This window comes from Zootoca vivipara, chromosome 17 (genome assembly GCF_963506605.1).
Source record: "Zootoca vivipara chromosome 17, rZooViv1.1, whole genome shotgun sequence".
Taxonomy (NCBI): domain Eukaryota; kingdom Metazoa; phylum Chordata; class Lepidosauria; order Squamata; family Lacertidae; genus Zootoca; species Zootoca vivipara.
In genome coordinates, this window is record NC_083292.1 from 30,068,729 (window position 1) to 30,083,353 (window position 14,625).

The 14,625-nt window shown below is 48.9% G+C and overlaps 1 protein-coding gene across 1 annotated transcript; it reads right to left on the minus strand.

Moving 5' to 3' along the window:
• Nucleotides 1–179: 179 nt before the first annotated feature.
• ZFTA (zinc finger translocation associated) lies at nt 180–11,541 on the minus strand. The gene is made up of 5 exons (XM_035098859.2): nt 11,375–11,541; nt 9,849–10,340; nt 7,523–7,912; nt 5,853–6,278; nt 180–4,755 (listed from the first exon to the last, which is right to left on the minus strand). Exons 1-5 carry the CDS (start codon nt 11,421–11,423, stop codon nt 4,229–4,231), a joined length of 1,884 nt encoding a protein of 627 aa, XP_034954750.2. The 5' UTR covers nt 11,424–11,541; the 3' UTR covers nt 180–4,228.
• Between the last annotated feature and the right edge of the window lie 3,084 nt (nt 11,542–14,625).

Genomic DNA, 14,625 nt, shown 5'->3' on the forward strand with positions numbered 1-14,625 from the left:
TGCTGCCAGAGGTTGGTGGGAGTAGGAGATGGCAACAAGCAGAAGTACACAGGTCCCCACCCCACCCCCAAAAAGCTTTACAATGGTTCCCATTATTTTTCCCATAGACCACTTGAAAACGTCTGATGGTCTTGAAAGATGTTTTTTCTACCTGTTGCAGCCATTGTAATGTGCTGTGCAATTTGTAATTGTGTTTTACAGACACGATGCAAGCCGCCCAAACAAACCTTGCAGACCACTGAAGGCACAAAGACCACAGTTTAGGAACCCCTGTTCTTAATCGAGGAGAATATTGAAATCTAAAAGGCGACCCTGCTTTCAATTAAAAACAAACAGACAGCCCAGAGCCTTAGGTTGCATTTTAAAATAGCATCATTTTTAGGATTTATTGACATAACCTGTTTTACAAAACTTAGTGCTTATATATATATATATATATATATTTATATAATATTCTTTTAAAAACCCTCCATATTAATGCAAAACACCTTTTCACAAGAGACACGGATGAGGCTCCAACACAGTCACAAGGTCATAACGGGCATTATTGAAATTTTACCTCGGAGTTCACGTTTCACAAGGATAGCTACGAAAAGGACCAAGCTATTGATTTAGAAAGATGGGATTGAAGGAGAACAGCTGTGCAAAAAATGTGACTGCTACTTTCACCTGGGGAGGGGGGAGGAACTCTGCAAGGGGGGCATTCCTTTAAATGGAATTAAAGTAGAGCATGAGACACTTCATCTCAGGGTCATGGGTTCGAGCCCCACGTTGGGCAAGATTCCTGCATTGCAGGGGGTTGGACTAGATGATCCTCGTGGTCCCTTCCAATTCTCTCGTTCTGATTTCCAGCAAGGATCAGCAAATTGGATTGTAAGTGCAGCTTTTATTGTCCCTGCTTTATATATATATATATATGGCTGTGGGCTCAGCTACTTTTTAAATTCAGTTTCAGTAGCCCTCATTTATTTCTAACGCATCTGGTCCCCACTACCGTAACACTGGACACATGGCCTGTGCAGGGGCAGAGGCTCAGCAACTCAACCAGCATAACACAGCTGAAATCCTTCTGTTCCTTTGGCCTAGAGCTGCCCATCTCAGCCACAGACCCTCTTCAGTCTGAAGCACAGATCTTTCCCAGCCCCTTTATGGTGGAGAGTGAACCTGCAATATTCCAAATGGAAAGCAGATGTTCCATCACTGAGCAACCACATTTCAGTGAGGATTCCAGTCCTCCTGCCTCTTGAGTTAAAGGGTCTATTTATAAACAGGAAGCTCCAAATCAAACCATTGGTATATCTTGCTCAGAACTGCCAACATTGACTGGACGCAACAGTTAAGTTTTTCAAGCAAGATGTCTCAGCCTTGCCTGGAAACGGCAGAGATTAAATCTGGGGTTTTCTGCATGACAAGCAGATTCTCTGCCACTGAACTAGGGTCCCCGCTGCCGGACATAGCTGCCAGGTTTTCCCTTTTCTCGCAAGGAAGCCTATTCAGCATAATGGAATTTCCCTTTAAAAAAGGGAGAACTTGGCAGCTATGCTGCCGGAAGGCAAAGTGCAAAACTTGCAGGGGTCAGCAAACTTTTTCAGTAGGGGGCCGGTCCACTGTCCCTCGGACCTTGTTGGGGGACAGACTATATTTTGGAAAAAAAATATGAACGAATTCCTATGCCCCACAAATAACCCAGAGATGCATTTTAAATAAAAGCACACATTCTACTCATGTAAAAACCCCAGTCAGGCCCCACAAATAACCCAGAGATGCATTTTAAATAAAAGTACACATTCTACTCATGTGAAAACATGCTGATTCCCGAACCGTCTGCGGGCCGGATTTAGAAGGCGATTGGGCCACATCCGGCCCCCGGGCCTTAGTTTTGGGGACCCCTGTGCAAAAAGTTTACCAACCCCATTTCCTTAGTCTCCTAATTTCATCTAACCAAGGGTTTCCCAAACTTGGGTTACCAGCTCTTTTTGGACTGCAGCTCCCATCATCCCTAGCTAGCAGGACCAGTGGTCAGGGATGATGGGAATTGTAGTCCCGAAACAGCTGGAGAAACCCTGATTTAACCCTGTTCTGGCATTTCTGCTACAAATAGTGCTGTTAATAGTGCTGTTGTTCTTTTTTTTTAAAAAAAATCCATTTTGAGAAAATCCTTACGTTTGTTAATTTTGGTGGGTCTGCTCTGTGTAAATTAGTCATGTCTGTAAACTTCAATGGGTCACTTCTGAGTAGGGCAAGCATTGCAAACACCCCCCCCCCTCTTGCATAATTCTAAGCTTTTTAGACAGATAAATTTGGGTGCAGCATACATCGTCCTATTGAGACCCACAGGTGTGGCTGTTTGTTTTGAAGTGGGATTGGATCTGGAAAGGGGGGAATACGCCTTGATCACAAGAATCTGCCTTATACAGAGTTAGACCTTTGGGTCCATCTAGCTCAGTGCTGTCTACACTGATTGGCAGCAGCTCTCCGGGGTTCTGGGTTCTCTCCCAGCCCTACCTGCAGGTGCTGGGGGGTTGAACTGAAACTTGCTCAGCAGATGTTCACCAGGAGCAAACAGACCAGGAAAAGTTAAGTGTCCTATGTCAATTCACATCTTTTTACGAGGAAGAGCAACAGCAAATAAAGTAGTCCACGTCCTCCTAATTCACTTACACCAGAGTAAAAGGTTTTAGGGGTAGGGACTTGGAAAGACATGGATCGAAATTAAAATCCAATGACAGAATGCTATAAATGCAAATCAGGATATAGGGACGCTCTCAGCGACTCAAGGTGACATTTTTCTGGACTGTTCCATTGTAGGTAGAATTGGGGGGGGGGAGGCCTCCCTGCATGTAGAAAGTTAGCACATGACAGATTCAACCTAGTTGTAGGGTCGTCGTCCCCGCCCCAGAACCTGGCATAGTACAGTCCAGGAAGTGCCGAATTGCTCAATTCATCTGAGAGTCCAAAATGGCCAACTTAAGTGCAATCACAGGGGAAATGCTCACAACAAGCCCAACTCCTCTTTTCAAATATTTTAACAATGTGTATTAAGCACGGCCTATGCTGCATCAAGCAGGAGGGCCTCTTACAAGTTCTGCAATATTCTAGGTATGGGATGGGGGACAAGGGCCGTAATTTGTTCACCCTTTGGCTATATGATACACAGCCTCAAATCGAGGCCTAGGCACTTGTGGAGGACATGGGAATTCTTCGTGGCACAGCTTGCGAGGGAGGTACTGGATCTTACCACCCACCACATTGGGCAGCTACTCGTCAACTGCTTGGTGTCGCAATGGCGTCAGGTCACCGTGTGGGTAAAGGAACAGGCCACAAAGGGCCAATGATTACCTGCTTGGGGTGGGCGGCTTGCAAAAAAACAAAAACCCCAGGGCACAGCAGGCTTCTGGCAACTGCAAACCCTCCTCCGGCCGAATGACATCTTTATCTCCTCCACATCTCATGTCATCTATTTCGCACATAGGGCAGCTGGGTGTGGCTCAGTTGAGGCCTGGCCCAAACAGACCAGAAGGAGAGGCCTAGCTATCAAACCACCCGGCCCTTGATGCCTTGGAGCAGGGTGCGAAAACCACAGGGAGCATTTACCTGTGTGTGTTGCTCCTCCCATTTTTGGCTCTGGCTCCGCCCACCACTGCCAAAATTCCTAGAAGGGAATGCGGCCCTCAGGCTGAAAAAGAGATGCCCCACCTTACAGTAGCAGCAACTTTGCTTCCCACAGGAACCTCCAGGCCGCGAGGCTCGATTAAGTGCACCTGCCCCCCCCCCCGCGCGACAGTGCTCTTTCAGACCATCCTCACTTCAGAAAATACCGAAGCGTCCCCCCGCCACACCACCTACCTTTCCGAAACCTTACCAAAATAGTTGGGAGCACAAAAAAAATCCAGGTGCAGAGAAAAGGGGCTTTGGGGGCGGGGGGGGGGTGAAAACACCTTTAAGAAACCCTTTGTCACTAGAACAGAACATGCAAATCAAAACGGATGCTGTGCAGAGAGAAACAAAGACAAAGCAAAACCAAGACTTCCCCGGCGTCTGCATTATTCGCTTCCAGTTGCAGAATTCTGCACTATCCGATTCCAGTCGCAGAATTCCGAAACCTGAGAATTCCAAAGGGGAATTCTGCCATCCATAGGAGGAAGGGGTGGGGAGGAAAACAAACAAGTCGAGTTCGTCGGTAAACGGAGTCCACCCTGCCCCCACGAGGGCAGTCCACGTCCACGGGCTACACCGTACATACCGGCAAATTGTAACCAAACCCCATTTTCCCTGCACCTTGTACACTTGGCTTGACATCGGCAGGCTCAGAGTCCGGGCTGGGGGAGGTCTTTGTACCCATGTTCCTGGGATTCTGAGCCGGCCCGTTTTCGGCGTAGGCATCGAGGATGGTCTGTTTCTCCAGCGCCGTGAACTCCAGGGAGAACCGGTGGACCTGAAGGATGTGCCGCTTGATGGTGCTCACTTTAAGGGTTGCCAACGTGCCCCCACACACCATACACACTAGCCCGTGCCGCTGCTCGTCGTAATCCATCAGGTACTCTACCCGCCAGCGCGGCTGGTAGTTCCGGCGCTGACCCCGCCGGGACGGGGCACTGGCCAGTGAAGACGCAGCCTCCGAGGATTGCTGAGAGGGAGCTAGTCTTCCTGCTGCGGGGGCCTCTTCCTCTTCTTCTTCCTCTCCTGCAGGCATTGTCCCGCCCTCTTGAGATTCCTCAGGGGACAAAGGGGGGTTGCAAGCCGCCTGAGATTCCACTGGAGGAACAGAAGAAGAACAGCGGGGAGATCACAGTCCAGCCAGGAGTAATCTCTGCAACTTAGACAGGACTGTCGTATTTATATATTTATATTTAATTATTATCACTATTACTATTATTAAACCGCATGCTGAACTGTGAAATAAAGCATCTGGGAAACCATCAAGCTGGGAGTCCAAGTGCGGTCTTTTTCCTCCTCCCTCCTCAATCCCTTTTCCTTATGTGCCATGTCTTTTAGCTTTCCTGCTAATAGCCCTGCTGCTATACTACCCTCCGTGAAAGAGCCCCACCCATTTTGTTATGATAATCTAACCCAGGCATAGGCAAATTCGGCCCTCCAGATGTTTTGGGACTACAATTCCCATCATCCCTGACCATTGGTCCTGTTAGCTAGGGATCATGGGAGTTGTAGTCCCAAAACATCTGGAGGGCTGAGTTTGCCTATGCCTGATCTAACTCATTTTTTATCGTCGTCTCAGAGGAAACATATTCACGCAGAAAAACAAGGCAGAAATCGGGGAGTAGGATCCAGAGGAGGGACTGTACAACTCCAGCCTGCAGGCGCACAAGCACAAGCACATTTTGAATGCTTTCCCTGGCACGTCAGGGAGTAGTTGGGATAGCTCAGACGGCGGAGAATAGTAATAATAGTAATAATTTATTATTTGTACCCCGTCTATCCGGTTGGGTTTCCCCAGCCACTCGGGGCGGCTTCCACAAAGATTAAAATACATTAAAATGTCACACATTAAAAACTTCCCTAAACAGGGCTGCCTTCAGATGTTTTCTAAATGTCAGGTAGTTATTTATCTCTTTGACATCTGATGGGAGGGCTTTCCACAGGGCGGGTGCCACTACCGAGGAGGCCCTCTGCCTAGTTCCCTGCAACGTATATTAAGAATAAAGCTCTTAATCCCAGGGTTGTGGGTTTGAGCCCCACAATGGGGGGGGATCCTGCATTGCAGGGGGTGCACTAGATGACCCTTGTGATCTCTTCCAATTCTCCAGCCTGAAATCTCCACGTAGTCGCAATGAGGCCTGCACCAGGAGCAAAATGCACCTGGGGGATTTGAAACACCGCCTGCCCCCCCTTACCTTTGTCTGCCTCGCCGTCTGTTTCGGGCAAGGAGTCTTCCGCGTCTGCCAGGCGGGCCACCTTCTGGTTCCACTCCTCCACGATGAGGGCCTTGACGTGGTGGCTCAGCTGGGTGGAGTCCGGGTGCTTCTGCTGAATGTGCCTCTTGATGGTGCTCATCTTGAGCGTGGCCAAGGAACTCCCGCACACCATGCACACCAGGCCGTGGCGCGAGCCGTTGTAGTCCATCAAGTACTCCACCCGCCAGTGCTCCTGGAAGTAGCGGCGGTGGTCCCTCCCCCGGGCCGGGGCGGGAAGGCCGCTCTCTTCCGAGTCCCAAGCGCCGGCCTCCTCGGAGCCGTCCTCGCCAGCAGGCTGGTCTGGAGACGTGGGAGGGTCCATCTCCTTCTTCGTCAGGTCCTGCGGGGACGGCTCGGACTCTGCTTCTGGGGTGGATCCAGGAAGGAGTGGGAAAGCGGGGGGACAAGAGGACAGATTTAATTACACAACGGTCCTGCTTACCGAACACACAGTGTCCCCTGCAAATCGATCGTTAGCCCAGCGTTTTCATAAGGAGTCAATGATGTCCATTGAGTCCTTTGGGGAAATTTCTAATTTTGATTCCCCCCCCCTAATATTTGAAAAATTCTAATCTTGAATTTTGACCTCCCACCGAAAAACAGAAAAAAATGCTCTCTGATTTGTCTGATCGCTCCCCCTCACTCACTTCATTGCTCCGCCAACCAGCAAATGGCAAGCAAGGAAGTAGAAGATGCTCTCTGTTCAAGTATCTGAATTTGCGATGTTTCTAGCGATGTTTGGGTAGTCATTCCTCAAATTTGGACAGGTGAATGTTCGCTGTTTCTCATTTGTTGGAAGCCGCCCAGAGTAGCTGGGGAGGCCCAGCCAGATGGGCGGGGTATAAATAATAAATTATTATTATTATTATTATTCGTAAAGCAGAATCTGTGTGTAGTACTACCAAGGTTCTTGTCTTGCCCTCTATATGTGCCTCACTTCACAGCCTCTGCTCTGAGCCAATTCATCCGCAGTAACGACCACCCGTTTGTAATTCTGGGAATAGTGACATGCTAAGGGTGCTAAGATTTGTAAAAAGGTAAAGGGGCCCCTGACCATTAGGTCCAGTCGCAGACGACTCTGGGGTTGCAGTGCTCATCTCGCTTTACTGGCCGAGGGAGCCGGCATATAGCTTCCAGGTCATGTGGCCAGCATGACAAAGCCGCTTCTGCCTTGCTCGTGTGGCCTTTGTGAGGTCTCAGACAGCCTCTTCCGCCAGTTTCTTCATCCTCCGCGTTCTCCATTTACAGTGGTACCTCGGAAGTCAAATGGAATCAGTTCCGGAAGTCCGTTCGACTTCCAAAATGTTTGGAAACCAAGGCACGGCTTCCGGCTGGCTGCAGGAAGCTCCTGCAGCCCATCGGAAGCTGCGTTGGACATTTGGGTTCCAAAGAACGTCCGCAAACCGGAACGCTCACCTCCAGGTTTGCGGCGTTTGGGAGCCAAAATGTTCAAGTCGCAAGGTGCTCGTCAACCAAGGTACGGCTGTATTTATTTACTTTCCCGCCACCTGCACCATCATGTCATTTGCAGGCCAGCTGAAATATTGTTCTAATTCCGGCGCTCTGCTTCCGGCCCTCCCCTCCCGCCCTCTGCTCACTTCCTGCCTCACCCACTGGTGCCTCCCCTGTGCCCTCGGCAGGCGGTACCACGGCCCGGGCGTTCCAAGTCTCCAGGATGCTGGCCTTCTCGGCAGGGCTGAAGCCAAGCGAGCTGGGGTGGGCGTCCATGACGTGCCTCTTGATGTCGTCCAAGTTGAGGCTGGGCAGCGAAGAGCCGCACATCATGCAGAAGAGGCGGTTGCCCTGAGGGTCGTAGTCCATCAGGAACTCAGACTGGAACCAGCTCTGCAGAGATTCTTTGAGGTAGCGCTCCAAGTTCTGCTCTTCCCCTCCTGGGGAGGCTTTCAAGGCCAGGCCGGACGGCCGTCGCCCCCCACGAGAGGAGAGGGGTCCTGGCCCACGGCGCCTCCTGCGGCCGCTACTCAGCGGAAATTCTCCACCTGTACAGAAGCAAGGCAGGTGGAGAGCAGGTGAACCTTCTTGTCTGCTTTTCGGAATCTAATTTTGTCAGAGATGATGAACATTACTAAATAAACTGTTCTCTGCCATCCAAAATTAATGTTACTGGTATGTTTGATGATGATAGTAGATAAAGTATCAGAAGAATTGGTCTTATATATATAGGATTGTGGCAGCTTGAATAGTAATTGAAACTCAGGGGGGAAACAGCCCAAAATATTATGCTGAACACTTGGTACCACCCACTCTGGAATATAGCTATAATGGGGGGGGGAATCACACATAATTTGAGATTTTGAAAAGCCTAAAACCTCCAGACATATGATTTGGCATTCCTTTATGACATATACAAGGGAACCGTCGTTTTCAAGACAACCCCCCATCACCACCTTGGCAAATCTGGAATGATGATAATCAGATCACAACAATATTTACCTGGGCTTTGTGTTTTTTTAACCCACGTACACTGCACTTATTCTACATGCCTGTTTTTATCGTTCTGCTTTTTATCTTTTCATTTTCATCCGTTCTCTTTTATATACACTATAAAATCAAATTAAAAACCTTCACAAAAATTAAATTATACACTATAAAATCAAATTAAAAATCTTCACAAAAAGATAAAAATAAAACCTCCCTATCTGCTTGGAGTGGCCACTTCTTTTTATAAAAAGGGAGGATAAAAGGAAAATCCAACTGTAAAAAAAAGGTTCATGGGTCCCCAGGGAGGGAAAACAGAGATCATCTTGTCTTTCATCCACAAAGTTCAATTCCCAATGGCTTCCTCAGGCAGGGCTGGCAAAGATTCCCTGTCTGAAAGCCTAGAAAGCTGCTGCCAGTCAGTGCAGAATGGGAAACTGGCAGGTGTAGCCAACACACAAGTGAACCCCATCCATCAGCTGATTCCAACCAGCCGATTAGAAAGTGGGCGTGGCTTGGGGGGAAATGACCTCACTGACCAAATCAGAACCAACCCACCCCCGGGAGGCCAGCATTGGCCCACAGGCTGGAGGCTCCTTACCCATGATGTAAACAATACTGAGCTAGAAAGAGGCAATGGCCTGACTTAGCACAAAACCTTTGCTGTTGGACTTCAACTCCCAAGTGGCTGGGAATGATGGGAGTCAAACAGCATTTGGCAGAAACATTTATATCCTCAGTCTCCACAGTGGAAATCCAACCTCTCACTGTGTTAAGAAATTTAGTTGTCAGGATTATCTACCGCTATCATAGTATCATCCATACATGAAGTTCCGGGCAGGAATTGAAACATAAGCAGTGGATTACTAAAAGAACTAAGGATAGTGAAGTTTAGATAATAAAAACACGTGTACTGTAAAACAGCTAAGAAAAAGAAGTGGAAAACAAACATCAGGAAAGGGGGGGGGAGTCAAGAAGAAATCTATGTTGATTTTTTTTTGGGGGGGGAGGATATGATGATAAATGTTTTGGAATATTTTTGGAGGTATGTGCCTCATATCTGAAGTTCTACAAACACTAGAAACATGACACTCTTTTAATGAAACCTATAAAAAAAATTTAGTTGTCAGGGTTTTTTTTGAGGGTTTTGTCATCTGGTCAAGGAACAATTTTTATGGCCCCAAAAAATAAATATTGTCATTGAAGAAAAATTACCACTATGGAAGAAACATATACCATTTCTGATAGTATTAATTTAAAAAGGGGGTGGGATTAGACCAGACATCCCCAAACTCGGCCCTCCAGATGTTTTGGGACTACAACTCCCATCATCCGTAGCTAACAGGACCAGTGGGCAGGGATGATGGGAATTGTAGTCCCAAAACATCTGGAGGGCCAACTTCGGGGATGCCTGGGTTAGACGAACACACAGAGGATAAGGCTATCCGTGGCTACGATGAAGATGATCCACAAACCCGCTAACTTAGGCTCCCCTACCATGGCCCTCCTCCTGAGCCTCGGGCGCACCGGGGTGCTCTCTGGTTCCGTCGCTCTCTGCCTCGAGGCCCAGGTGGGCGTCCCAGCTGTTCATGATGACCTCCTTCTCGTGGGCGCTCCAGGCCAGGGAGTACGGGTGCTTCTGGCGGATGTGCCTTTTGATGGTGCTGAGCTTGAGGGTGGCCAGAGAGCTGCCGCAGACCATGCAAATCATGCCATGCCGGGCGGCGTTGAAGTCCATCAGGTACTCTGCCCTCCAGTGCTCATGGTAGTAGCGCCGGTGGTCACGCCCGGGGATGCGGCTCTTGCCAGGCCTCGACGCCCGCTCCTCGCAGTGATCAGAGTACTTGCGGCCTCCGGAGAGGAGGGCAGAGGGGTCCTTGACGGCGGTCCCTCGCACGAGGCCATTCCCAGAGGGACGCAGGGCGTGTCCAGAGCGCAGCTCGCCGCTGCTTTGCGAATCGGCCGCCTCTTCTGGGAACAGCGACTCTTCTGGGGAAACACAAACACTCACCTTCAATAATAATAATACGGTAGTAATAATAATAATGAGTGGAGCCTGCAACAAAACCTCTTCCTCTTTGGCGTTTGAAAAAAAAGAATTAAAGAGCTGCTGAGAGTAAGGTGGTGGTGGTTAGGATTAGCACAATGGATTAACAACAAGGATAGGTCCCCGGCTGCAAGGAGGATACAGTGCAAATGTTTTGACAGGGGGCAAAACAACAGAGGGGGCGGGGGTGGGGAGGTGGTGCGAGACTTGCTGGCCGGAAGCGAAGATGTTGTGTCACTTTGTGAAAGCAAGGTTGAAGTGGTGGAACCCTAGGGCTGGAAGGGGTATCAGGGTCATCTAGTCCAACCCCCTGAAATGCAGGAGTAACAGACTTTACAGGAGTACAGAGGAAAAGAGAGGGGTGCTGTATTCAACATTGGAAGTGGGGGGGGGGTTCAAATGGGCAGCAGGACCCCTCAAAGTGACAGGCCCACAAAACCACACCTGGGGGCTGAGAGGGGTTTGTCCAAACTGGGCGTGGGGGGAGGGGTTTCCCCAAAGGAGGAGCCAAACTCCCCCCCCCAAGTCTTCCTGATCTTCAAGGGTGAGGTCCAAAGAAACACTCACACACCCCTTCAGGGAGAGACGGCTCCCCCCTTTCCACGTCATTTGATTCTTGGCAGCTCCGGTTCCTTTTGTGCTCAATCCCTCGTCGCTATTTTTTTGAATGGGAGAGGCAGGAATCCGTCCAGGACTGAAGTGCCCGGGAAGATGGAGGAAGGCGGGGAGGGGGGGGTCTTAAAGGGGCCATCGCTCTTCCTCCACCCGCACCCCCCACCGACTTCCTTCTCCCTGCCCAGCTGGGCAAACTTGCAACACCCCCCACAACAAACACACCCCTACCAACACCGACCAGGTATTTTTTTTTCGGGGGGTGCCACTTTCCAACTCTCACACACACGACCAGCAGGTGGCGTGGAAAAGAGGTGGGGGGCCCGCATATATTCCCCCCAAAGAGGGGGCCTTTTGTACTCACCTGGATCCTGGGGCTCGAGCTTGATGCAAAGGCTGGGGGGCCGCTCCATGCTTGGCTCCCTCCCTCCCTGCCTAGGGATTCATCTCCACCCCCCCACCTCGATGCACACAAATAACCTTCCCGGCTTCGCTGCTCTTCGCTAAGCTATGGATTCTCTCGGATCCGTTGCAATATTCCCCCCTTTCTCTACCCCCCCCCCCGATTTCTTAAAATATAAATATATATGGATAAATGGCAATTTTTTTTCCTCCCCCCACCGCTTTTAATCGACTTGCATCAAGGCTCCGTTTCCACGGCCGAAAAAGAAGGAGCAGAGCCAGGCAGGCTCCGGTTAGCAGGGTGGGGATGCCTTTCCCCCCGGGGCCCCTGGGGCTCCTTTAAGGGCTCCTGGGTAAATTTAAAGGGGACGTGCTCTATTTTTGCAGCTGGGGGGGGAGGGAAGAGAGAAAAAGAGGGGAGGGGAGGAGAGGCAGTGATTCACTGGACACCCCTCCCCCCCCCCAAAAAAAAAAATGTGTCTCAAAGCATCCCTAACCCGGTTCTTCCTCGTTGTATTGTTTTGTCCCCTAAGCTATACTGTATATATCTATATATCCGTATTTAAGGTGGGTTTCTCTTAAGGCTACATAACCAGGTCCCTAACGCGGCCCCCTGCTGCTTGCGCAAGGGGCATAGCTGCCAAGTTATCCCTTTTTTAAAGGGATTTTCCCTTATGCTGAATAGGCTTCCTCGCGAGAAAAGGGAAAACTTGGCAGCTATGGCAAGGGGATGAGAGATTTCGGAAAGTGGGGGGAGGTGGAAATTGGGGGAATGAGAGGAAGGGGCTTCCCCGTGGCCCCTGGCCCTTCAAGCAAGCCTTCCGTTCAATCCGATTGTTTTTTAGCTGTTGCATGTTCTCTGAGTACTGTATACATCATGCATTTGAACCACATTATTCCGCCCACCAAAGAATCCTGGGAACTGTAGTTTACCCCTCCCCCACGGAGCTACAGTTCCCAGCACCCTTAACAAACCGCAGCTCGTGTATGTGAATAGGCTTTAAAGCGAAGACTCCGGAATAAAGCACGTTTCGCCCCAACAACAAATCCTGTGAACTGAAGCTTTTTAAAAGTGCTGAGAATTTTTTGGGCCTATAAGGGGCAAACTACAGTTCTCAGATTTGTTCGTGGGGAAGTATGTGCTTTAAATGTATCCTCAATGTCCCTAATACACATTCTATCTAGAAGAATGCACATGCAGGTAAATGGGTCAATACTTGGGTCAATACAATTCCTAGATGCAGTTTTGGAGAGTTACCATTCTCCCCTCTTCTGACACATCACTCTGTGGCAGGTGTGAAATATGCAGAAATCCAACAGGGTTTGAAGACATGAGAGCTTAGCTAGGGACAACAAATGTGGAGAGATCAACCCTCTTTGGGGCCCATATTTTCAGTATGTTGTAGGGCAGGGGTGATGAACCTGTGGCCCTACAGATTCTGTAGAACTACAATTCTTCTCATCCCTAAGCATTGGTAATGCTGGCTGGGGATGATGGGAGCTGGAGTCCAGCAAAATCCAGAGGGCCACACTCTGGGCTGCATCAATAGGAGTATAGCATTCTAGATCAAGGGAAGTAATAGTACCACTGTATTCTGCTCTGGTCAGACCTCACCTGGAGTACTGTGTCCAGTTTTGGGCACCACAGTTAACAGAGCCAAATGTGACATTAAGTTGTTATCGTTGTTATTATTTTCCAATATAGTGCCATTGGTGTGCTCAACAGTCGACAAAGTTCAAGAATAGCATTTCCTCCAGTATATCCCCTTAGGTTTAAAATAAGGTTGGCATCTGGGTTCTAAGGACCAAGCTTTACATTGTGGATTGCAAAGCTGTAGGAAGGGCCAAATTTGGACCAGGCTCACCACAAAGGGCCCAAACATACGAGCTCTGCCAGATCAGGCGAAAGGCCTATCTAGTCCAGCATTTTCACAGTGGCCAGCCAGATCCTTCAGTAGCCTGCAAGCAGGGCGTGAGCACAGCAGGCGTCTCCACACTTGCTGTTCCCTGCAACTGGTATTCAGAGCCATACAGCCTCCAACAGTGGAGGGAAAGCATAGCCATTGTGGCCTGCAGCCATTGATAGACTTTCCCACCATAAATTTATCTAGGAAGCGGTGACTATCACTACATTTTGCAGCATCAAATTCCACAATTTAACTTGGCGCTGGGTGGAGAAGTCCTTACTTTTCCCAGTCATTAATTTTCCAACATTTGGCTTAACTGGATGTCCATGAGTTCTAAGACTCAGCTATAATACAGCTGCAAATATAACGTTTTAAGTGCATTGTACAAATGTGACACTAGATGACGATGGTGAGCAAGTGGCAAATTCAATATATATTTTGAAAATGTTTTTTAACAAAGCATTTTCACATCGTTTTTATATGTGTGTAGATTCCACCCTAGTGTCATGAGAGAGGGAGAAAAACATCTGTCACTTTCTCCACACAATGCATGATTTTATACACTGTGATCATGTCTCCTCTAAAAAGTCTCAATGTTGTAACCTTTCCTCACAGGGGAGTTGTGGGGTGGGCTGGAGGAAACTGCATTCAAACATAACTACACATGAGTGCTAGTTGGCACCCAAAGGGTTCTCTTCTCAGACTCAGACTCCGTGAGGGACAGTGTGAAGCTGCTTCTTTTCTTTTCTCCCATTCTCTTTGCACCATGTAAACGACCAGGATGGACATGCCTGAACTTTCTCCAAGCTCAGGACATGCATGTTTGAAACTACAGTGGTACCTTGGTTTACAAATTTAATCCATTCCGGAAGTCCGTTCTTAAACCGAAACCGTTCTTAAACCGAGGTGCGCTTTACCTAATGAGGCCTCCCGCCGCCGGTAACCCTTCTTAGACCGAAGGAAAGTAGAAACACTACTTCCGGTTTTGCGGAGTTCGTAAACCGAATAGTTCGTAAACAGGACTGTTCTTAAACCGAGGTATCACTGTACAGTGGTACCTCGCAAGATGAATGCCTCGCGCAACAAAAAGCTAGCAAGACGAATGCCTCGTGCAACGAAAAACTCGCAAGATGAAAGTGTTTTGCGATGTTTTTGGTGACTCGCAAGACAAAGTTTTCTATGGCTGCGCTTCGCAAGACGAAGTTTTTCAGCTTTTGTTGTTTTTGTTTTTCCTGCGGCAAACCGCGCTTCGCAAGACCAAATTATCGCCAGACGAAGCGACTCGCAGAACGAATTACTTTCGTCT

Excerpts from the sequence above, each read along its gene's own strand:
- ZFTA (XM_035098859.2), bottom strand. The coding sequence starts at position 11,423 with ATGGAGCGGCCCCCCAGCCTTTGCATCAAGCTCGAGCCCCAGGATCCA. Across the intron at positions 6,279-7,522 it reads CACAGGGGAGGCACCAGTGG|AAGCAGAGTCCGAGCCGTCC; the intron begins GTGAGGCAGGAA and ends GATCCACCCCAG. Across the intron at positions 4,756-5,852 it reads AGACGGCGAGGCAGACAAAG|TGGAATCTCAGGCGGCTTGC; the intron begins GTAAGGGGGGGC and ends CTGTTCCTCCAG.